Here is a 15,927-nt window from a genome sequence, read left to right on the forward strand (position 1 = left end):
ACTTCATTCGGTTAAAAAAATCTTGAATTGTTTCGGTAGTAGTATTAGTCGTCGTTTGTCCTACAAGTGTATAGTACTTACTAAAACTTACTCGCTATAACGAGATGTTACTTGGAAGTCATTTTTCCTCGGGAGTTCTCTGAACACCAATCAACTAATAAATTTTACTCTTGGAGTAAAATGCTGTAATTTAGATTTTTACAACAGATGGTCTTAAACTTTCATTATTTACACATTTTTTTTTTTATTAAAGTTTTAAATCATATTGCTTAATATACAATTAAATTTTAAAAGAAAAAAAAAATCTAATATTTTTTTAAAAAAACTTCTTAATAAAGAAAATAATTAAATTTTTTTTACAATAAAAGTCCATTAATAAAAACCGTGATTGGATTGAGTAAAAATAAATGATTAATTGCAATCTATAGTATCTTATTAATGCAAAATAAAATTTTTATGATAACCAATCACCTAGACACATTGATCGGCACGTCAAGCTCCCGAGAAACAAGTTAAAGAAAATTCTAAAGAAAATAAACGAAAAGTTATATATTTCTAAACGCGTAAGTAAAGCGGTGAGTGGTGTAGCAAGTATACTGGTAATAATAAAGAGTGAAAGGAAGAGACAAGGGTGTAACCACGTTAACTGGCAAGGAGTTATAGCGGTCAGTAAGTGAAATAACTCGCTTAATATTCAACGTTTGCCAGCGCGACAGATTTACGAGTGCTAATGAATTGACATTTCTCTCTCTCTCTCTCTCTCTCTCTCTCTCTCTCTCTCTCTCTATATATATATATATATATATATATATATATATATATATATATATATATATATATATATATATATATATATATAAATCCAACATGTGTAGTGTATGTATATGAATAAGCAGAGGTGGTCTGTAACCCAACAAACTTTCTTTTACTCCCATTCCTCTCTTGTAGCTCCCGGTGTTATCGGAATTTCCCACGTCGGCTTGTACCCGAAAAATAAATTAGCCCCGACTGTAGATAGACACGATCCAAAGAATTGTTTAAATTACCTTCTTCTTGTTTTCTTTTTATCAGATGCGATGATAAATATTTAAGTAAGAAGCTGGTGGTGGTGATGGTGAGAAGAGAGCAGAAAGCTCATCCTCGATTAGAGAAATAAAATAGCGGCGCCCGAGCAGAGATGACCGAATAAATCTCGGCTCCCGTTGGCCCGGGGCCACGCGGCAAAATTCACTCGGGCTCGGGATACTTAGGATGACCACCAGTCTTAGACACAGGGCTGTTTTGGTAACGCACTGCACACTCATCATCATCATCATCATCATCAGTAAATAGGATGGAGTCTACTGATAAAAAGAGCACAGGAGAGAGGATGGATTAGGATTGCTTCTGATGGTGCAAGTTCACTCTTGTGTTCCTCTCATTCTTGTTCTCGTTTTTATTCATCCTCTTCTTCTCCTTCTATTCTCGTGTATATATTCACTGTTCTGCTCTCACGATGGATTTAATTAAAAAACATAATTTAGAAGAAGGGTAACAGGTAGCCGGGTTTCATGGTGGGAATTAACAGCGTCGATCCGATGGGCATCCACTACTGCCTTACTGATTTCTCGGCTCGAGAATATATTCTATACTATCTTTTTTAAAAAGGTGTATTGGTGTTGATGCAGACTAGCCCCAGGTCACTCTCTCATGAATAACGTTATTAATCCCAATAACTACCAGTTTAAAAATCCACTTTCGAGAATTTTGTATGTCCTTCAATATTTCTCTGCAAAAACCATCATTTTTTGCTGTTCAAAAACTTAGAACTGGGACTTTTATATATTTATAAACAGCAACTGGATATGGATATATACAGGTTTTTGTATTTTCAACCGGTACACTGAGCCAGACACTTTATAAAACTTTAAATTATGTCAATAATTTTTAAAAATTGTTGGATGTGTATCTAAGTAAGCACTTTACAACCTTGCCTGGTTGCTCGACATCCTCGCCAAAGTCATTAACGTTGAGCGACGGTTGCTGAGGACGAGTCCACTCCGTATATACGGTATATATACTGCAATCGCTCTACTCTGGCAATTATCTTTCACGAAAGAAAGTAAAACGCAAAAGCAAGTAAAATAAAAAGCAAAAAATAGACTTTAAAGAAGAAGATGGGAAAGAATTTTATTTGTAAGAAAATCTCAAGCAAGTCGCTCGGATTTTATCGATGCTTATGCATGCGAATGTGCAAATAAACTAAATGCGCAGATAAAACAAATAATTAGCATTAAAATTACCCACATTAATTTTATCAGTTAATCAGAGAAAATATTGTGATGTTTTAAACATCTCTACTCAAGTATTTAATATTAATGAGATTCTTTTTTAATTTAAAGTTATTTTGTATTTACTGCACAGATAAAAAAATTAACTTGATCCAAGAAAAAAAATCTTTAAAAATTTTTGGTTTGATTAAAAAAAAAAAAAATTTTTTTAAATAATTTTCTTCAATTAAAATTTTTTCTCTCGGATCAAATCAATTTTTCTACTAAGGATTAATTAAATTCTTTTATTTATGTTGACAATTGTCAGAATAACTTTTGAAAGTTGACAAAAATCAAAATTGTGAAAGACTACCAAAAACATGAACTTGATATTCTCGCAATGTCAAGTTAGCATTAAAATTGAATAAAAAAATCACCTAATCTCTTTAGTTTTGGTATCGCATCACAATTGACTTGTGGATTCGTAACGGCGCAGGTGAATCCAATCAAAAGCTCGCCCAGCAAAATTCTACAGCAGGTGCTTCGATTCCTCTATCTTTTTGTTTCCTCCCCCTCCTTGCGTTATAACTTCCTCAATTTCCTCTTGCTCCTCAGTTACCTCTCCTTCATCATCCACATCTCCGTCAGTCCATCTATTTTTTTAATCCCCGAACCGAGAAAAATACAGCGCACTGTACAGCTAATTTCTGTAGCCCATAAAACATTCTTCCATCCTCTTGCTACGCGTTTAATTGTTTTTATTATTTTTATAATTCTTTGAGCGTATATGATATACTACAGGTCTGTAGTACGTTGTACGGTGTACGGCGTGTTCATCGAGATCAATTTGCAGCGAAGCGCGTCCTTTTGTAGACTCGCAAGACTCGCATTAGCGTTATTAAGATACAAGCGAAAGGGTGTGACGACTTGTGGACATAGCGTGTATATTATAAATTCTATCTACTCGACTCTACACTCTGGACTCTTTTACATCACACTGAGCACACAACACACAACACGAATGCTGCTTTTATCAAAACCTGTGTAATAGAATATCCAACTGCATGTCGGCTTTGCGCTGGCTTTACCACAATTTAATAAAATAAAAAATACATACTATAATATGAACATCAAAGAATACATATTAAGTCAAGCAGCTTGAAACGGACAATAGTAGTAGAGCTTACTGTTAACTTTTCTCTATACTATTACTAGCAATAGTAATAGAAATATACAAATAATATTTATAAGAAAGAAATGTCAGCTGTGGTTTGCCACAACAGCAACCTATCACCAGGGTTTTACTAAACTCACCCTTTGGTTTTTCACCTCGTTCGCACCCTCACACTCTGTCCATCGAGCTGTCAGTAGTGTCGAATATTCTATCAAATAAAGTAAAGGGAGTCAAGAGTACTTAAATGAACTATACCACACTGTATAAAACTATACCAGCTATAATACTCGACATTACTGGGTAGTATAGCTGCTGATACTATTTCTCCATCACACTTGTATTTTATACATACTTATTTTCATCACCAGCTGTCATTTTACGTGTTTGTGGTAACCCGACGTTTGCCCACTGACGCCAACACTTTATCCTGTCTTTTTTATTACTATTTCAATTACATTCATAATCATAGACATTTACTGCTGTAGTCATACTAATACAACACAAGTATTTTCTGGAATTAGTTACCGGTTAAATTGCTGAAGAGAACAATCGAAAAGGATATAAAAAAAATTTAATTTTTTATCATATTGATACGGCCTTTTAGTTATGTTTGAATCAATGCCACAAAGATAAGGAAGATATTTTTTTTTTCTGAACTTAACATCAGTTTAACGACGTTATCGTGGATACCATTTTGTTGGTTCGATAGCTGATGGGAAACGTCGCGTGAGCAGTAAAAAATATGGTATAGTTGCGGCATTGATTAAAAGAGCAGCGATATCACATAAAATTTCATTTATAATTAATATTAAATAATAATAATAAAGTTTAGGAGTGAATTTAAAAATTAAAATAGAAATGAAGAAAACGTTTGGTTGGATAATGAGACAAGTAAAAAGATGGTATTATTAATTGACTAATTCTTTGGGTTGGAACGTCTGTGGCTTGATGGACCTAGGCTTAGGCTAGCAAACTCTAGGCTGGCTAAAAAAGCACTGCGTTATGCCGGTCTTTAACCGTATCCGCTGGATGCTAGTATATCTCGTGGTTGGCGGGTTTCTCAGAAGGCAGATAGATGCTAAGTGTGATGTATCTAGGAGGAACGAAGACAGAAAACAGTTTTCTGGTTTTAATTTATGCTCAGCATCGCCCCCAGGCGTTATTATTAGTCCTAGTCGGTCTCTATGATGCCCATGACGTCATACGGGTCTCTACACCAGCTATAATACTCTTACGGCACTGGTAAATGCCATGCTGAGACAAAAGAGTCCAGTCGGCACGTTTTCCAGCATTAGCCGTCTTTACAACCTGCCGACAACAGATTTATCATTGTCTAATCCATTTACATATTTTTAGCATTAATTAAGTCTCTAACTCAAACACCGTTTGTGGATTAGTTTGCTCTTATTCATTGGATGTGCTGATTTGCCGGCTTCGCTATTATTATCACCTAGTAACAACTTCATTTTATAAATTAGCAATCTACTAATTGCTCGACTTCATGGTTGAAAGCCAAAAAGTAAGAAGAATAACTGAATTTTCTTCAAAAACACGATGCTAGGTTCAACTTCCAAGAAAGTGAAAGTCTATATAATGAGAAAATATCGCGTGCGTAAGCAATTACTATGCCGTAGAGGCTCAGTTGTAAATATTACATTGTTGCGATAATTAACGTGTTCATCTGCCATCAAAGAGATAAGACAGTATGAGTGGAATACTCAAGCAACCGCGCGGAGAGTTAACTTGTGAATTAAATAACCCAAGTTATATTATGTTAACGGCGACTAGTAGTCTATAACTTATATACTATTATACTTTTGCACATGTAATACCAGCAAACTATTAACTGCTACTACTACGACCGGAACAAAGAACTTCATCAATTATTCTTTTTTACCAAATCTATAATTAAAGCATAACACGTGATACTTCTTGGCAAATCGATTAGCAATCAATATCAACAGCTTTGTTAACGTATTTGACATTTGACGTGTGATAAAGTAATTCTGAATGGTCTAATCTACTAGTTGAGTAGTAGTGAGCTTTGAAATCACTAATGGAGACGGATCTGGAGGCAATTATTCATAATATCGTGGAGTAGCTAGCATTGACTGGATTTATTAGCCGCGTTGTCTGTCGGCTCCTCTCTTTGTGGTGTTCATGCATCAGAATCGAACAATCCGGGATAGGACGGGTTTGAAGTCGGGGAATGTGTCCTGGTCCTCGGGGGTGGATCTAGCTCCTCGATGGCTAATTGAGAGATGTCATTGTCTCCGGAGGGCACGTCGTATTGTAGTAGTTTCACTGGATCAATACCTACCCTACCTATAACCTACGACCGAGCTTGAAGAGGGCGTGGTCCCGTGCACCATCAGCGGAGATACGTTCCACGCCGTATGTGCTTTCCTATCCTCATCGGTGTTTCACCCTCTTGCCTCAATCGTCAACCCCAATGGGGTGACTTTCTGTCTTTGCGTCTAGTCATTCAAAGCCAGACCAGAGTCACTGTTATATACTATTCTCTATCTTCTATGTACTATGTATTACGTGCTAGCTTACTTTTGCCGTGTGTAATGCATATATATAAGTTTACTTTATATATGCTTGAACAAAGAAACTTGATCCCTACAAAGTCCTTTTTAGTGTTTTGACTTTATGTCATCAAATTATATTGAAATAAAATGATGATAAAAAAATTCTAAATAGAATCTTGTTGTATTTTTGAGCTTTCAAAGATCTAGAGAGTTTATTACGTTGCAAAAAAATTTTTTAATTAAAAGAACCTCTCAATTAAAAATTCTTAAATATTTTGATAGTTAACTATTGATTGAAAGTTACTCCAAAGGTTTTATTAATTTATTAGAGTTGACTTTTTTTTTTTTTTTTTTTTTTTTTTTTATTATTATGAACAGAAAAAATAAATAAATCTAATCAAAATGAAAATAACATTTGTAGTTTTTTGTGATAAATGACATAACATATAAAACAAATTATAAAAACTGGTGAATGGAAGATGAGATGATGATGAAGAGCTGATGCTTTTTGTAACCTCATTTCGTTTGTACCATTCTCAGGTTGGTCGGGGTTGTGGGTTTACATGATGATGAGAGTGTCCGAAGGTAACTTGCCGTGTGTGAGTTGACTGTGTTGGTGTAGATGCTTGGAACCGCGTGGGGGGCGTGTCGCCTCGATGGCGCCGGCTACTAATGGCCGCGGGCCGCCAGACTTTAATTTCCTGCCGCTTCCGCGCGGACCTTTTGGCTTTGGCTTTGGTTTTCTACAATGCCTTTCTGGTTTCTGTTCTGTTCGAAAGGTAAAGGCAAAGGTATCTTCACTCCCTTTGCTCAGACGAACTTCGTTCGTTTTAACAAACCAGCACCATCGGGTTCGGGTCATCCAGCTTTTTACGGCTAGGGCTCATTCTCGGTTGCTCTAATCAGTCTGCTAGAATGTTGCTTCGTTTTACTTCTGGTGGAGTAGTAGTCGGTGTAGTAGCTGACAACCTCGCCTCGCCCCCGTAATGTTTCCAGTGGACCAAACGAGCAAGTCCAGAAGCCAGAGAGAATAAGATAACAGAATCACCAGTCTAATAATTTGCATGAAACTGGTCTTGATGAGACCGCTCGATTTGCCTCCGGCCTCATTACCTCGAAACTGTCGTAGTCGTAGCCGTAGTCTGCGGGATGGTGCGCTTTAACTTATTCGTAATTCCTTCTTCCTATGTATAATAGTTTCTCTCGGTTGCCATCCGTTCCTCATTTCTATCTCAGTCGTTTTTGCTGTTTTCTTATTGGCTCTAATTATTATTATTACTGTACTATACTTTTACTATCAGCATGTAGATATAATTATGATTACGTAAATATAAAAAATTTGACGAAATTATGATTTGGTTTTTCGAAACCCTCTATTTTGATAATAGTTTAGGGACTTTATGAGGATGAAAAATGTATTACTTAATGGAGCCTGTAGCTGTCTACTTTGTTTTATTATGATTAGTATTTTTCAGATATGTTAAGCTCAGTTGAATTAACATAAAAGTCGAGTGTTCTACACATCATTACTTTTCATAAAATTTCCAAGAGCTAGTCCAACATATAAAAGCTAGTCGGCCTCCGCTATAGTAGAGCCTATACCTTGTACATCAATTTAGTGTCATTAAGCCGAGTTTGATTTTTTTTTTTTTGGCTCGTTGCACTTGTTTTAATATGTTTTTTCCTCAGTTTAGCTTTTATAAACTTTTATAAACTATATGGTAACAACCAAGCCCGACAGAACGGAAACGACAACTTATTTAAAGATCGACAATTTAGACGACGTGATTACGGATAACGGATCTATGGTAGTTTTACCGGTTTTAATATTAACCTCATTCTTGGTCACGGATGTTGAATAACTTTAAATTAGGATTAGTATCGAAAATAAAGGATACAACCATAACGATAACCATAACCATAACCAGGAAATCAATACAAATGTATACTAATCTAAATATAACTTCTGATGTTGCAGGAACATCCCGGGCTTCGCGGTACCCCACTGGCGATGCTCGCTGCACAATGTAACAAATTGAGCAACAAGAGCCCTCCGCCTTTGGCGGATGCCGCAGTGGGGAAAGGTTTTCATCCATGGAAAAAGAGTCCGCAGAGCAGCGGGAGTTCACCACAGCACACCGGAGGCGGTGGCTGCACCACCACAGGAGTCACTCAAAGGCCAACAGCGACCAGCAGCGCGGGAAGCACCGGCGGAGGAGGTGGAGGTGGTGGATACGCAAGAGCACCAGTAACCTCTTGTGCATCCACCGCGCCCCAGTATGGTAGCGACATGTACTTTCCGGGCACGGCGTCAGTCCAACCAGCCAGTGACCCGCACCACCACCAGAGCAGTCTTTTGGGCAAGGTCGAGGGCGCGACCCTCAGCTCGGTCTACGGCAGACACCCCTACGAGTCCTGGCCGTTCAACACGATGACTGGGGCCACCCACGGTGGCATAAAAGCCAGCGACGGGTGGTGGGACGTCCACGGTGCCACTACTGGAGGTTGGCTCGACGTAAGCGGTACCGTTGGCGTTCACGCTCAGATGGCGAACTACTCGGCAGACTACTCAACCAGTCTGGCCCTGGCTGGAAACCACTTGCTGAGCTCAGCTACCACAGCCAGCCACAACCTGCTCCAAGACACGTACAAGTCAATGCTACCCGGCGGGCCTCCTGGTTTCGGACTCCACGCACACCACGCAGCGAGTTCCGGAGCCGGAGGAGCTGGTAGCCCTCAAGGTGCTACTGGGGTGGTAACTCAAGCACCCTCACCTCGATCCCAGCGACGATACACCGGGCGGGCGACCTGCGACTGCCCGAACTGCCAGGAAGCAGAGCGACTCGGTCCCGCCGGTGTCCACCTCCGGAAGAAGAACATCCACAGCTGTCATATTCCCGGATGCGGGAAGGTCTACGGGAAGACGTCACATCTGAAGGCCCACTTGCGGTGGCACACTGGTGAGCGACCGTTTGTTTGCAACTGGCTTTTCTGTGGCAAGCGGTTCACACGTTCGGATGAGTTGCAGCGGCACCTTCGAACCCACACCGGAGAAAAGAGATTCGCCTGCCCGGTCTGCAACAAGCGGTTCATGCGCAGCGACCATCTCGCGAAGCACGTCAAGACCCACAGCAGCAGCAGCAGCAGCAGCGGCAGCAAGGGCAAGGGGGGAGCGGGGAGCTCCTCAGCCGAGTCCTGCTCAGACAGCGAGGACAACGGGAGCCAGCAGAGTCCCACTTCCAACAGCAGCAGCTCCACCTCGGTGGTGGCCCAGGGGGTGCCGGGTCAGGTTGTTCAGGGTCAGCAGCAGGGTCAGCACCAGGCTCCGCAGCAGCCTCAACAGCAGCAGGCCCTGGCGGTGGTAGTGGGCCCTCAGGTGGGTCAGGACGCCAACGGCACCTCCCAGACCACCACCGGTCTCCAACAGCCAACAACTCCCATGACCCCAATGCAGATGACACCTCCCCCCTTGACCCCTCACCATCCTCACCACCCCCATCTCCCGCCACTAATGCATCATCCTCATCATCACGCAACCTCTGTAACAGCGGCGGCGCATCATCATCCGCACGCGGGGATGAGCATGCACTGAGCCCGGTGGGGCCCGGACCCGGTTCCTGCAATAACGGTACCACAGCGGCCCTGGGCTCCCCACTATCCTACCCACTCAACCTGAACCTCATGCACCAGCAACACCACACTGTCAATGTCCTTACACATCACCAAATTAATCAACACCACTTGCAACAACAGCAACAACAACAACAACAACGACACAATCACTACCAACAACAACAACAACAACAACAACAACAACAACAACAACAACAACAACAACAACAACAACAACAACAACAACAACAACAACAACAACAACAACAACAACAACGTCAAAACTCTTACACTCTTACTCAAAATCCTGGCACTCCCCAAACTTCCTCCCCTGCATCTCCTGCACCTGTACATAATATCTAAATCCCTCCCCCTATACACAACTCTTATTATATATAAATATATGATTGATATTGATATTAATATTAATGATAATAATGATAATAATAACGCACTTTAATCACAGAATACTTATCGCCATTGCTGGCACGTCTCAATGCACTCGTCTTTGTTTATTAATTAATTAATTAATTATTAAATTTATTGTTCTAATTGTAAATATTATACATAGCGCGTGAAATATTAAATGATATTATATTTATAGTGATATAATATTGTATAAAGACACACACGATTATTAGAAAAGTTTTAAAATTAAATTCTAAATATTAAAAATATTAAATACATATATATTGCGTATATTTAATTAAAACACGTACATACATTATTAGTTGTACAATAATTGTCATTGTCGATATCATAGTTTCCATGTTCGGTCGATTCGACGCGAATGTATAATTAATTATCGACCTATATATAAATATATATGTATGTAATATAAATATAAATATAAATATAAATACAAACAAAGTATATAAATATATATATATATATAACGCGTCGAGGGCCAATCGCAGATGGGCTCTCGACCGGGTGGACGGTTTTAAGAGTTATTTTCTGTTAGACGAATCTTTGTTTCGTATTAGACTCCCCGTTGTTGTAATATTTCAAATTAACGTGGAATTGTACTCGGATGGAGCTTCATATCACGCCCACCCGTATATAAATCTAAACTATCTAATATTATTATTATTATTAAATTACTATCAAATTACTTTACCATAATTCTTATTATTAATTAATTAATTCATTAATTATTATTATTAGTTAACTATTATTATGAATTATTAATTATTATTATTATTAATGAATTATTATTCAAGTATTATAGATGATTATGAAAATTCATTTGAGAGAGATAAAAAAAAAAAACAAAATAAACGATGCTTTTTGTGAGTACGAATCGAGCTTTTATCATTATTTTGATCACGTGTTTCCCATCATCATGTACATTAATCCCTTAATTTTTCCGGAACTCGTAGATGCATTTATATTAATAAATCTTTCTTTCTTTCTTATTTACTGTACAAGCTTTTACAAAGACACATTGGTATAAAATCAAACAACAAGCTCGCGGGCAAACAATAAACATAAAAAGCAAATAAAATAAATAAGTGGGAAAGAAATAAAACTAAACCTCGAGGGGAGCTTTTGCTGTGGTTAATATCACATGGCCCGTTAGCTTCCGAACTCTACGAGCCATGAAATGTCCCATCATAACATATATATATATATATATATATATATATATATATATATATATATATATATATATATATATAAGCCCCCTTTCATTTCCCATGATGCAACTTGTCTCCCCTTTCAATTTACCCTCACTCGATTCTTTTTCTCTTTCATCCATTGGGATATCACGCCGCTTAACTTACGGTGATGGCATCTCTTTAGTTGTCACTAAAAACTTTTAATATCAAAATCACTCTAGTCTCTAAAACCTGCTAAAAGCTTGAGGATATAAAAAGCATCTTCCATTTACAATTTTTATTTTTCACAAAACATTTAGTGCAGTAAATTAAATCATTAACTTTTATGCGAGAAAATACAAAAATTTCTTATCAATATTTTAATAAAAAAAAAAGAACAGTCTGTATTTTCCTTCATAAAATTTTTTAATAGAGTTAAAAAAAAAAAAAAAAACGAAATAGTTTATTTTTGAAGATTCGATTAATTTATTTCAAGAGAAAAAGGGAGTAAAAAAAAATTCATTGGCTTTAAAATAGTCAGTCACGGTGACTCGATTCTATTGGTCTTACTAATCATTTCGTCTATTAGATTTCGATTATATGTTGATGTTAATGCTGATGATGGTGATGATTACGGGCCAAGTAAAGCTTGTACAAAAAAAAGCCTAAGTATGTAACTGAAGATTATTAGCGGGGATGACTCGGCTCTTAGTTCTTAGCACTACGACTTTCTTGTTCTCATTTAATACTTTATTTTTCTGATCTTCTCTCAGCTCAAAAGCTTCCTGACACGTTCCGATGCTCCTAAAATCCCACATGTAAATATATACGTATATATTTATATCTCCATTGCATCTCGAGAACATTTACACACCACTTCCGCAATAAATAATACTTTTCACAGCCATTAATTTTATTAGCAAACGTTAAACATAAATATTAATATAAATAGTTATAATTAATTTTTATTTAAGTTTTCATTATTATTATTATCATTATTAATTAATTTATTTATTTATTTATTTACTTAATTATTAACTTAATAATTATAATTTTTTTTAAGTTTGAAATCATTTAGGAATTTTCTTTATTTAGGAATTTAGAGAAAGGTTCTAGCAGATTTCACATCAGAGGGTACGAATGTTTTCTTACGAGGATCAATATGCCAGAGATTGCGGAGTAAGATCATTATGCAAAGCAACGACCGGAGCAGGAGCAGAAGCAGGAGTTGATTTTGGCTTGGGGATCGCCACAACGACTCGCGGGGGGTGCGGTTAATGTCGATCAGCTCGCTAGACGGGGTGCCCATTCGGTAATTTAACTGAGGAGGGTGAACACGTTTGTTATTCAATTTGGAGCCCCATCGTACCTCGTACCAGCCACTGTTGGTCTTATACTTGTATATAAATATATAAATATATATATGTATATCACACATCAGTCTACGACTAATATAACAGAGCTGTGAGTCTGTCGTTTTCGCATCGCACTCCTGATGTTATTACCCCTCACGGTTTTAAATCATCTACCACCTTTTTATTCACTTTTTATTATTTTCTTTTATTTTTTTCTTGTCTAAAATAAAGACTTTATTGTTTCGTTATTTCTTACTGCTTCTGTTAATTCTCACACTTTCAAATCTAACGTAATTTATCATAAATGTATTTAATAATACACATCAATTTTTTATACTTCATCGTAAAAATAATTTTTTTTTTTTTTAATTCGAGATAAATTATTGAGAAATTTTTTTAGTGTTTTAATAATTTAAAAAAAATTTTAATTGTTAGTAAATTATTTAAAACTTTTGATGATAAAAAATAAGATAAATTTATTTAAAAAAAAAAAAGTTACTCATAATTTATTGAAAATTTTAAACTTTATAATGAAAATTTTTATGACTAGTAAATTTTTTGAAAAATTATAATGAAAAAAAAAATTTATTTTGTTTTTAAATGTAATTATATAAAAATAATAAAAAAATTTTAATTATTTGAAAATTAAAATAAAAGAAGTTTAAAAAAAATTTTTTTTTAATTATAATTATTTAAGGCTAATCGCAAGTAAATTATTTGAAAATTATGCTCAAATATTATTTTTTAAATTATCCTATAATTAATTTTACTTGTATTAAAAAAAATATAATTATATAACATTTTAAAATAATTAATTTAAGTCTAAGTAATATTAAATAAATAAAACAGAAAAATCTTGGAAGAAAGTATATTAAAATGAACAGTTAATAAAAGAATTAACTGAAAATAATTTAAAATAAAATAAAAATGTGTATCGTAAAAATAAAAGCACTCATTAAAAATATCTAGCTATAAAAAACTCTAAATACATAAAAAGTGACAATCACAGCCACTAACTAGTACTACCGCAGAAAGACTTAAAAAGTTAACGATAGATATACAAGATACGAATGAATGAGTAAGACTAAAAAGACGTGGGTGGCGATTGCTTGTGTTATGGATCCTATTCAAGGCTGTCTGTGTTAGGTATCTCATGAAATCATGAGGATTTAGTGTAAATTCATTTGAATGTATCAGTGTGACGTCGGCGTGTGACAAAGCGTACAAGTGTACCGCAGGATCGCCACACGATGAACGATGATGAAAGACCCTTGGGTGTAGTTAACAAACCCTGTGACACTCACATGACTTCTCCCACATCCTTACGTACATATACTCATACTAATCCCACATACTCTCGGATACTAAGCTCTCATTTTACCAAAGTCGTACCGACGCATGCCTTTTTTATTAACTTCCCTCTTTTACACGTTTCCCGTCTCTTTCTCCCTCTCACATCTAAATATCCCACTCCCACTTGTATAACAACACTGCAGCTTTATTACTCAAAAATCTAGTATCACAAGCTGTATCTGCATCACTCGTAGCTGTTCCGCGGCTAGAGGACACAGTAAAAAAATTAAAAACTAAGAACTCTTTTTTTTCTTAAACGTTAACGTGTTTTCTTATGCCAGCCGAGTGACCCAGATAATCTGCGTGCCGGATACAAGCGTCAGAAGTGATCCTTATTTATTACCTTTATATTGAAAAGCATACCATGATATTAAATTATTATGAAATTAAATGCTCAAAAAAAATTTCCTTTCCTCTATTACAATAGTCAGACCATATGAAAAGTTTTTAAAGTGAATTTAAATTAATTTACGTTCAGGGTATCATTATGTCAACCCTTCTGTTTATTTTTTATTGTAGAGTTCTGATGTTAAAAAATTAACTGTAGCTAAATGTGTAGTAGGTATAAACCTCCGGAGTAGATGGTACAGGATGTACGGTTAAACAACCCCTTTGTTTCAATTTAGACACTAAAAACGCCTGTTTAACTTTAATACATCATTATGTTATTTTTTTTTAACAAAAATATCCTAATGTTTACTTTTTTTTGTCGAAAAAAATTTGTTATTGAGAAAAAGTTTTTAATGTTCATTATTTTGAGTAATTTATAATTTTTATTTGATAAAATTACTGTTCATAATTTTTTTAAATAATATAAAAAATATAATTTTATTAAATTTTTCAAAAATTAAACTTTTAAAATTTATACGCTTACGATAAATCCATTTTTTTATTTTACAAAAAGCACCATTCAAATTTTAATAAAAATTAAGACAATTAATAAAAAATAAATTTAATATTTTTCATAATAAAAATTATAAATTCAAAATATATGTAAAAGAAATAATTGTTAAAAATGGTCCCTTCACAAAAAACAAATCATATTAAAATTTAAATAACTAACATAAATTCAAATAAAAGTTTATTGACCCAAGTCTCAAGCTCTATCATTTACAAAAATAAAAATTACAATAAATTAATTTCAAAAGACACCATCTGGTTGATACGCAATCTAAAATATGTAACTTCTTAATTCGATCTATTTATTCAAAGTATATTTTGTACACCAATAATTTGCATTATAAATAAACATAGTCATCGACTTAGCTCTTTGAACAGTAAAAAAAAAAATGAGAAAAGAAAAATTCATCAAATCTTAACTGACACAAGTTGAGCAAACAGAAACAAGTCTGGCACGCGCGTCTTGTTACCAAAGTGCCACCCTTCAAAATCTCAAGTTTGCTTGTATATACTTATGTTACTCGAGAATTGAGATGAGTTTGTATAGGTCTACTTATGCTGTATTAACTAAACAGTAAATGTTAGTATTATATTATATAGTTGGATTTGGATAGAGTAAGGACGGAAGACCCAGAGCAAGGTTCCTGCTAAGGGATAATATGAGTAGGCGGCTCCAAACCATCACAGACAAAATTTGTATGAAGAAGCCAACAGTCAACAGTTAATGTCAGAAGTATCCGATGCCTGATGCCTGATGGTTGTACTTGAAATTTACTTTGGATCAGAGCTTCAATACCAAGAACCACTAGTATAACATACGAAAAAAAAAATATATATATTACATACAATAAATCCCGCCAAATTCGAACATATTTTTGAACAATTTCATTAAAATAATGTAATAATTAAATGAGACAAAAAATAAAAAAATTTTAAATGAAAATTATGATATTTATAATTTACAATAATTATAGTAATAATTACCAAAATTTTATTTGTTATTTTTAATTTATTTATGAGATAATTATAATTATAATTATAGTGGATAATTATAAAGCCGCGTCTGAATTAATGTCGGTATTACGTGGAGAAAAATGTCATTAGGTCACTGAATAATTCTCAATTATAGGATTGTACTGTTGGAGGAGG

At 35.3% G+C, this 15,927-nt stretch overlaps 1 protein-coding gene across 2 annotated transcripts in view; it reads left to right on the plus strand.

Annotated features, from left to right (window-relative positions):
* Sp1 (transcription factor Sp8) overlaps window positions 1-11,150 on the plus strand; it is a 31,755-nt gene extending 20,605 nt beyond the window's left edge. For both annotated transcript variants that reach the window (XM_074246959.1, XM_074246960.1), the window contains exons 2-3: window positions 7,936-8,917; window positions 8,986-11,150. In XM_074246959.1, the coding sequence (XP_074103060.1) occupies window positions 7,936-8,917; window positions 8,986-9,932 (1,929 nt within the window). In that variant the 3' untranslated portion in view covers window positions 9,933-11,150. The remainder of the gene's footprint in view (window positions 1-7,935; window positions 8,918-8,985) is intronic.
* Window positions 11,151-15,927: the final 4,777 nt, after the last annotated feature.

The sequence above is a fragment of the Cotesia typhae genome, unplaced genomic scaffold (genome assembly GCF_013202065.1).
Source record: "Cotesia typhae breed Kobodo isofemale line unplaced genomic scaffold, CoteBio_Ctyphae contig_48, whole genome shotgun sequence".
Classification (NCBI taxonomy): domain Eukaryota; kingdom Metazoa; phylum Arthropoda; class Insecta; order Hymenoptera; family Braconidae; genus Cotesia; species Cotesia typhae.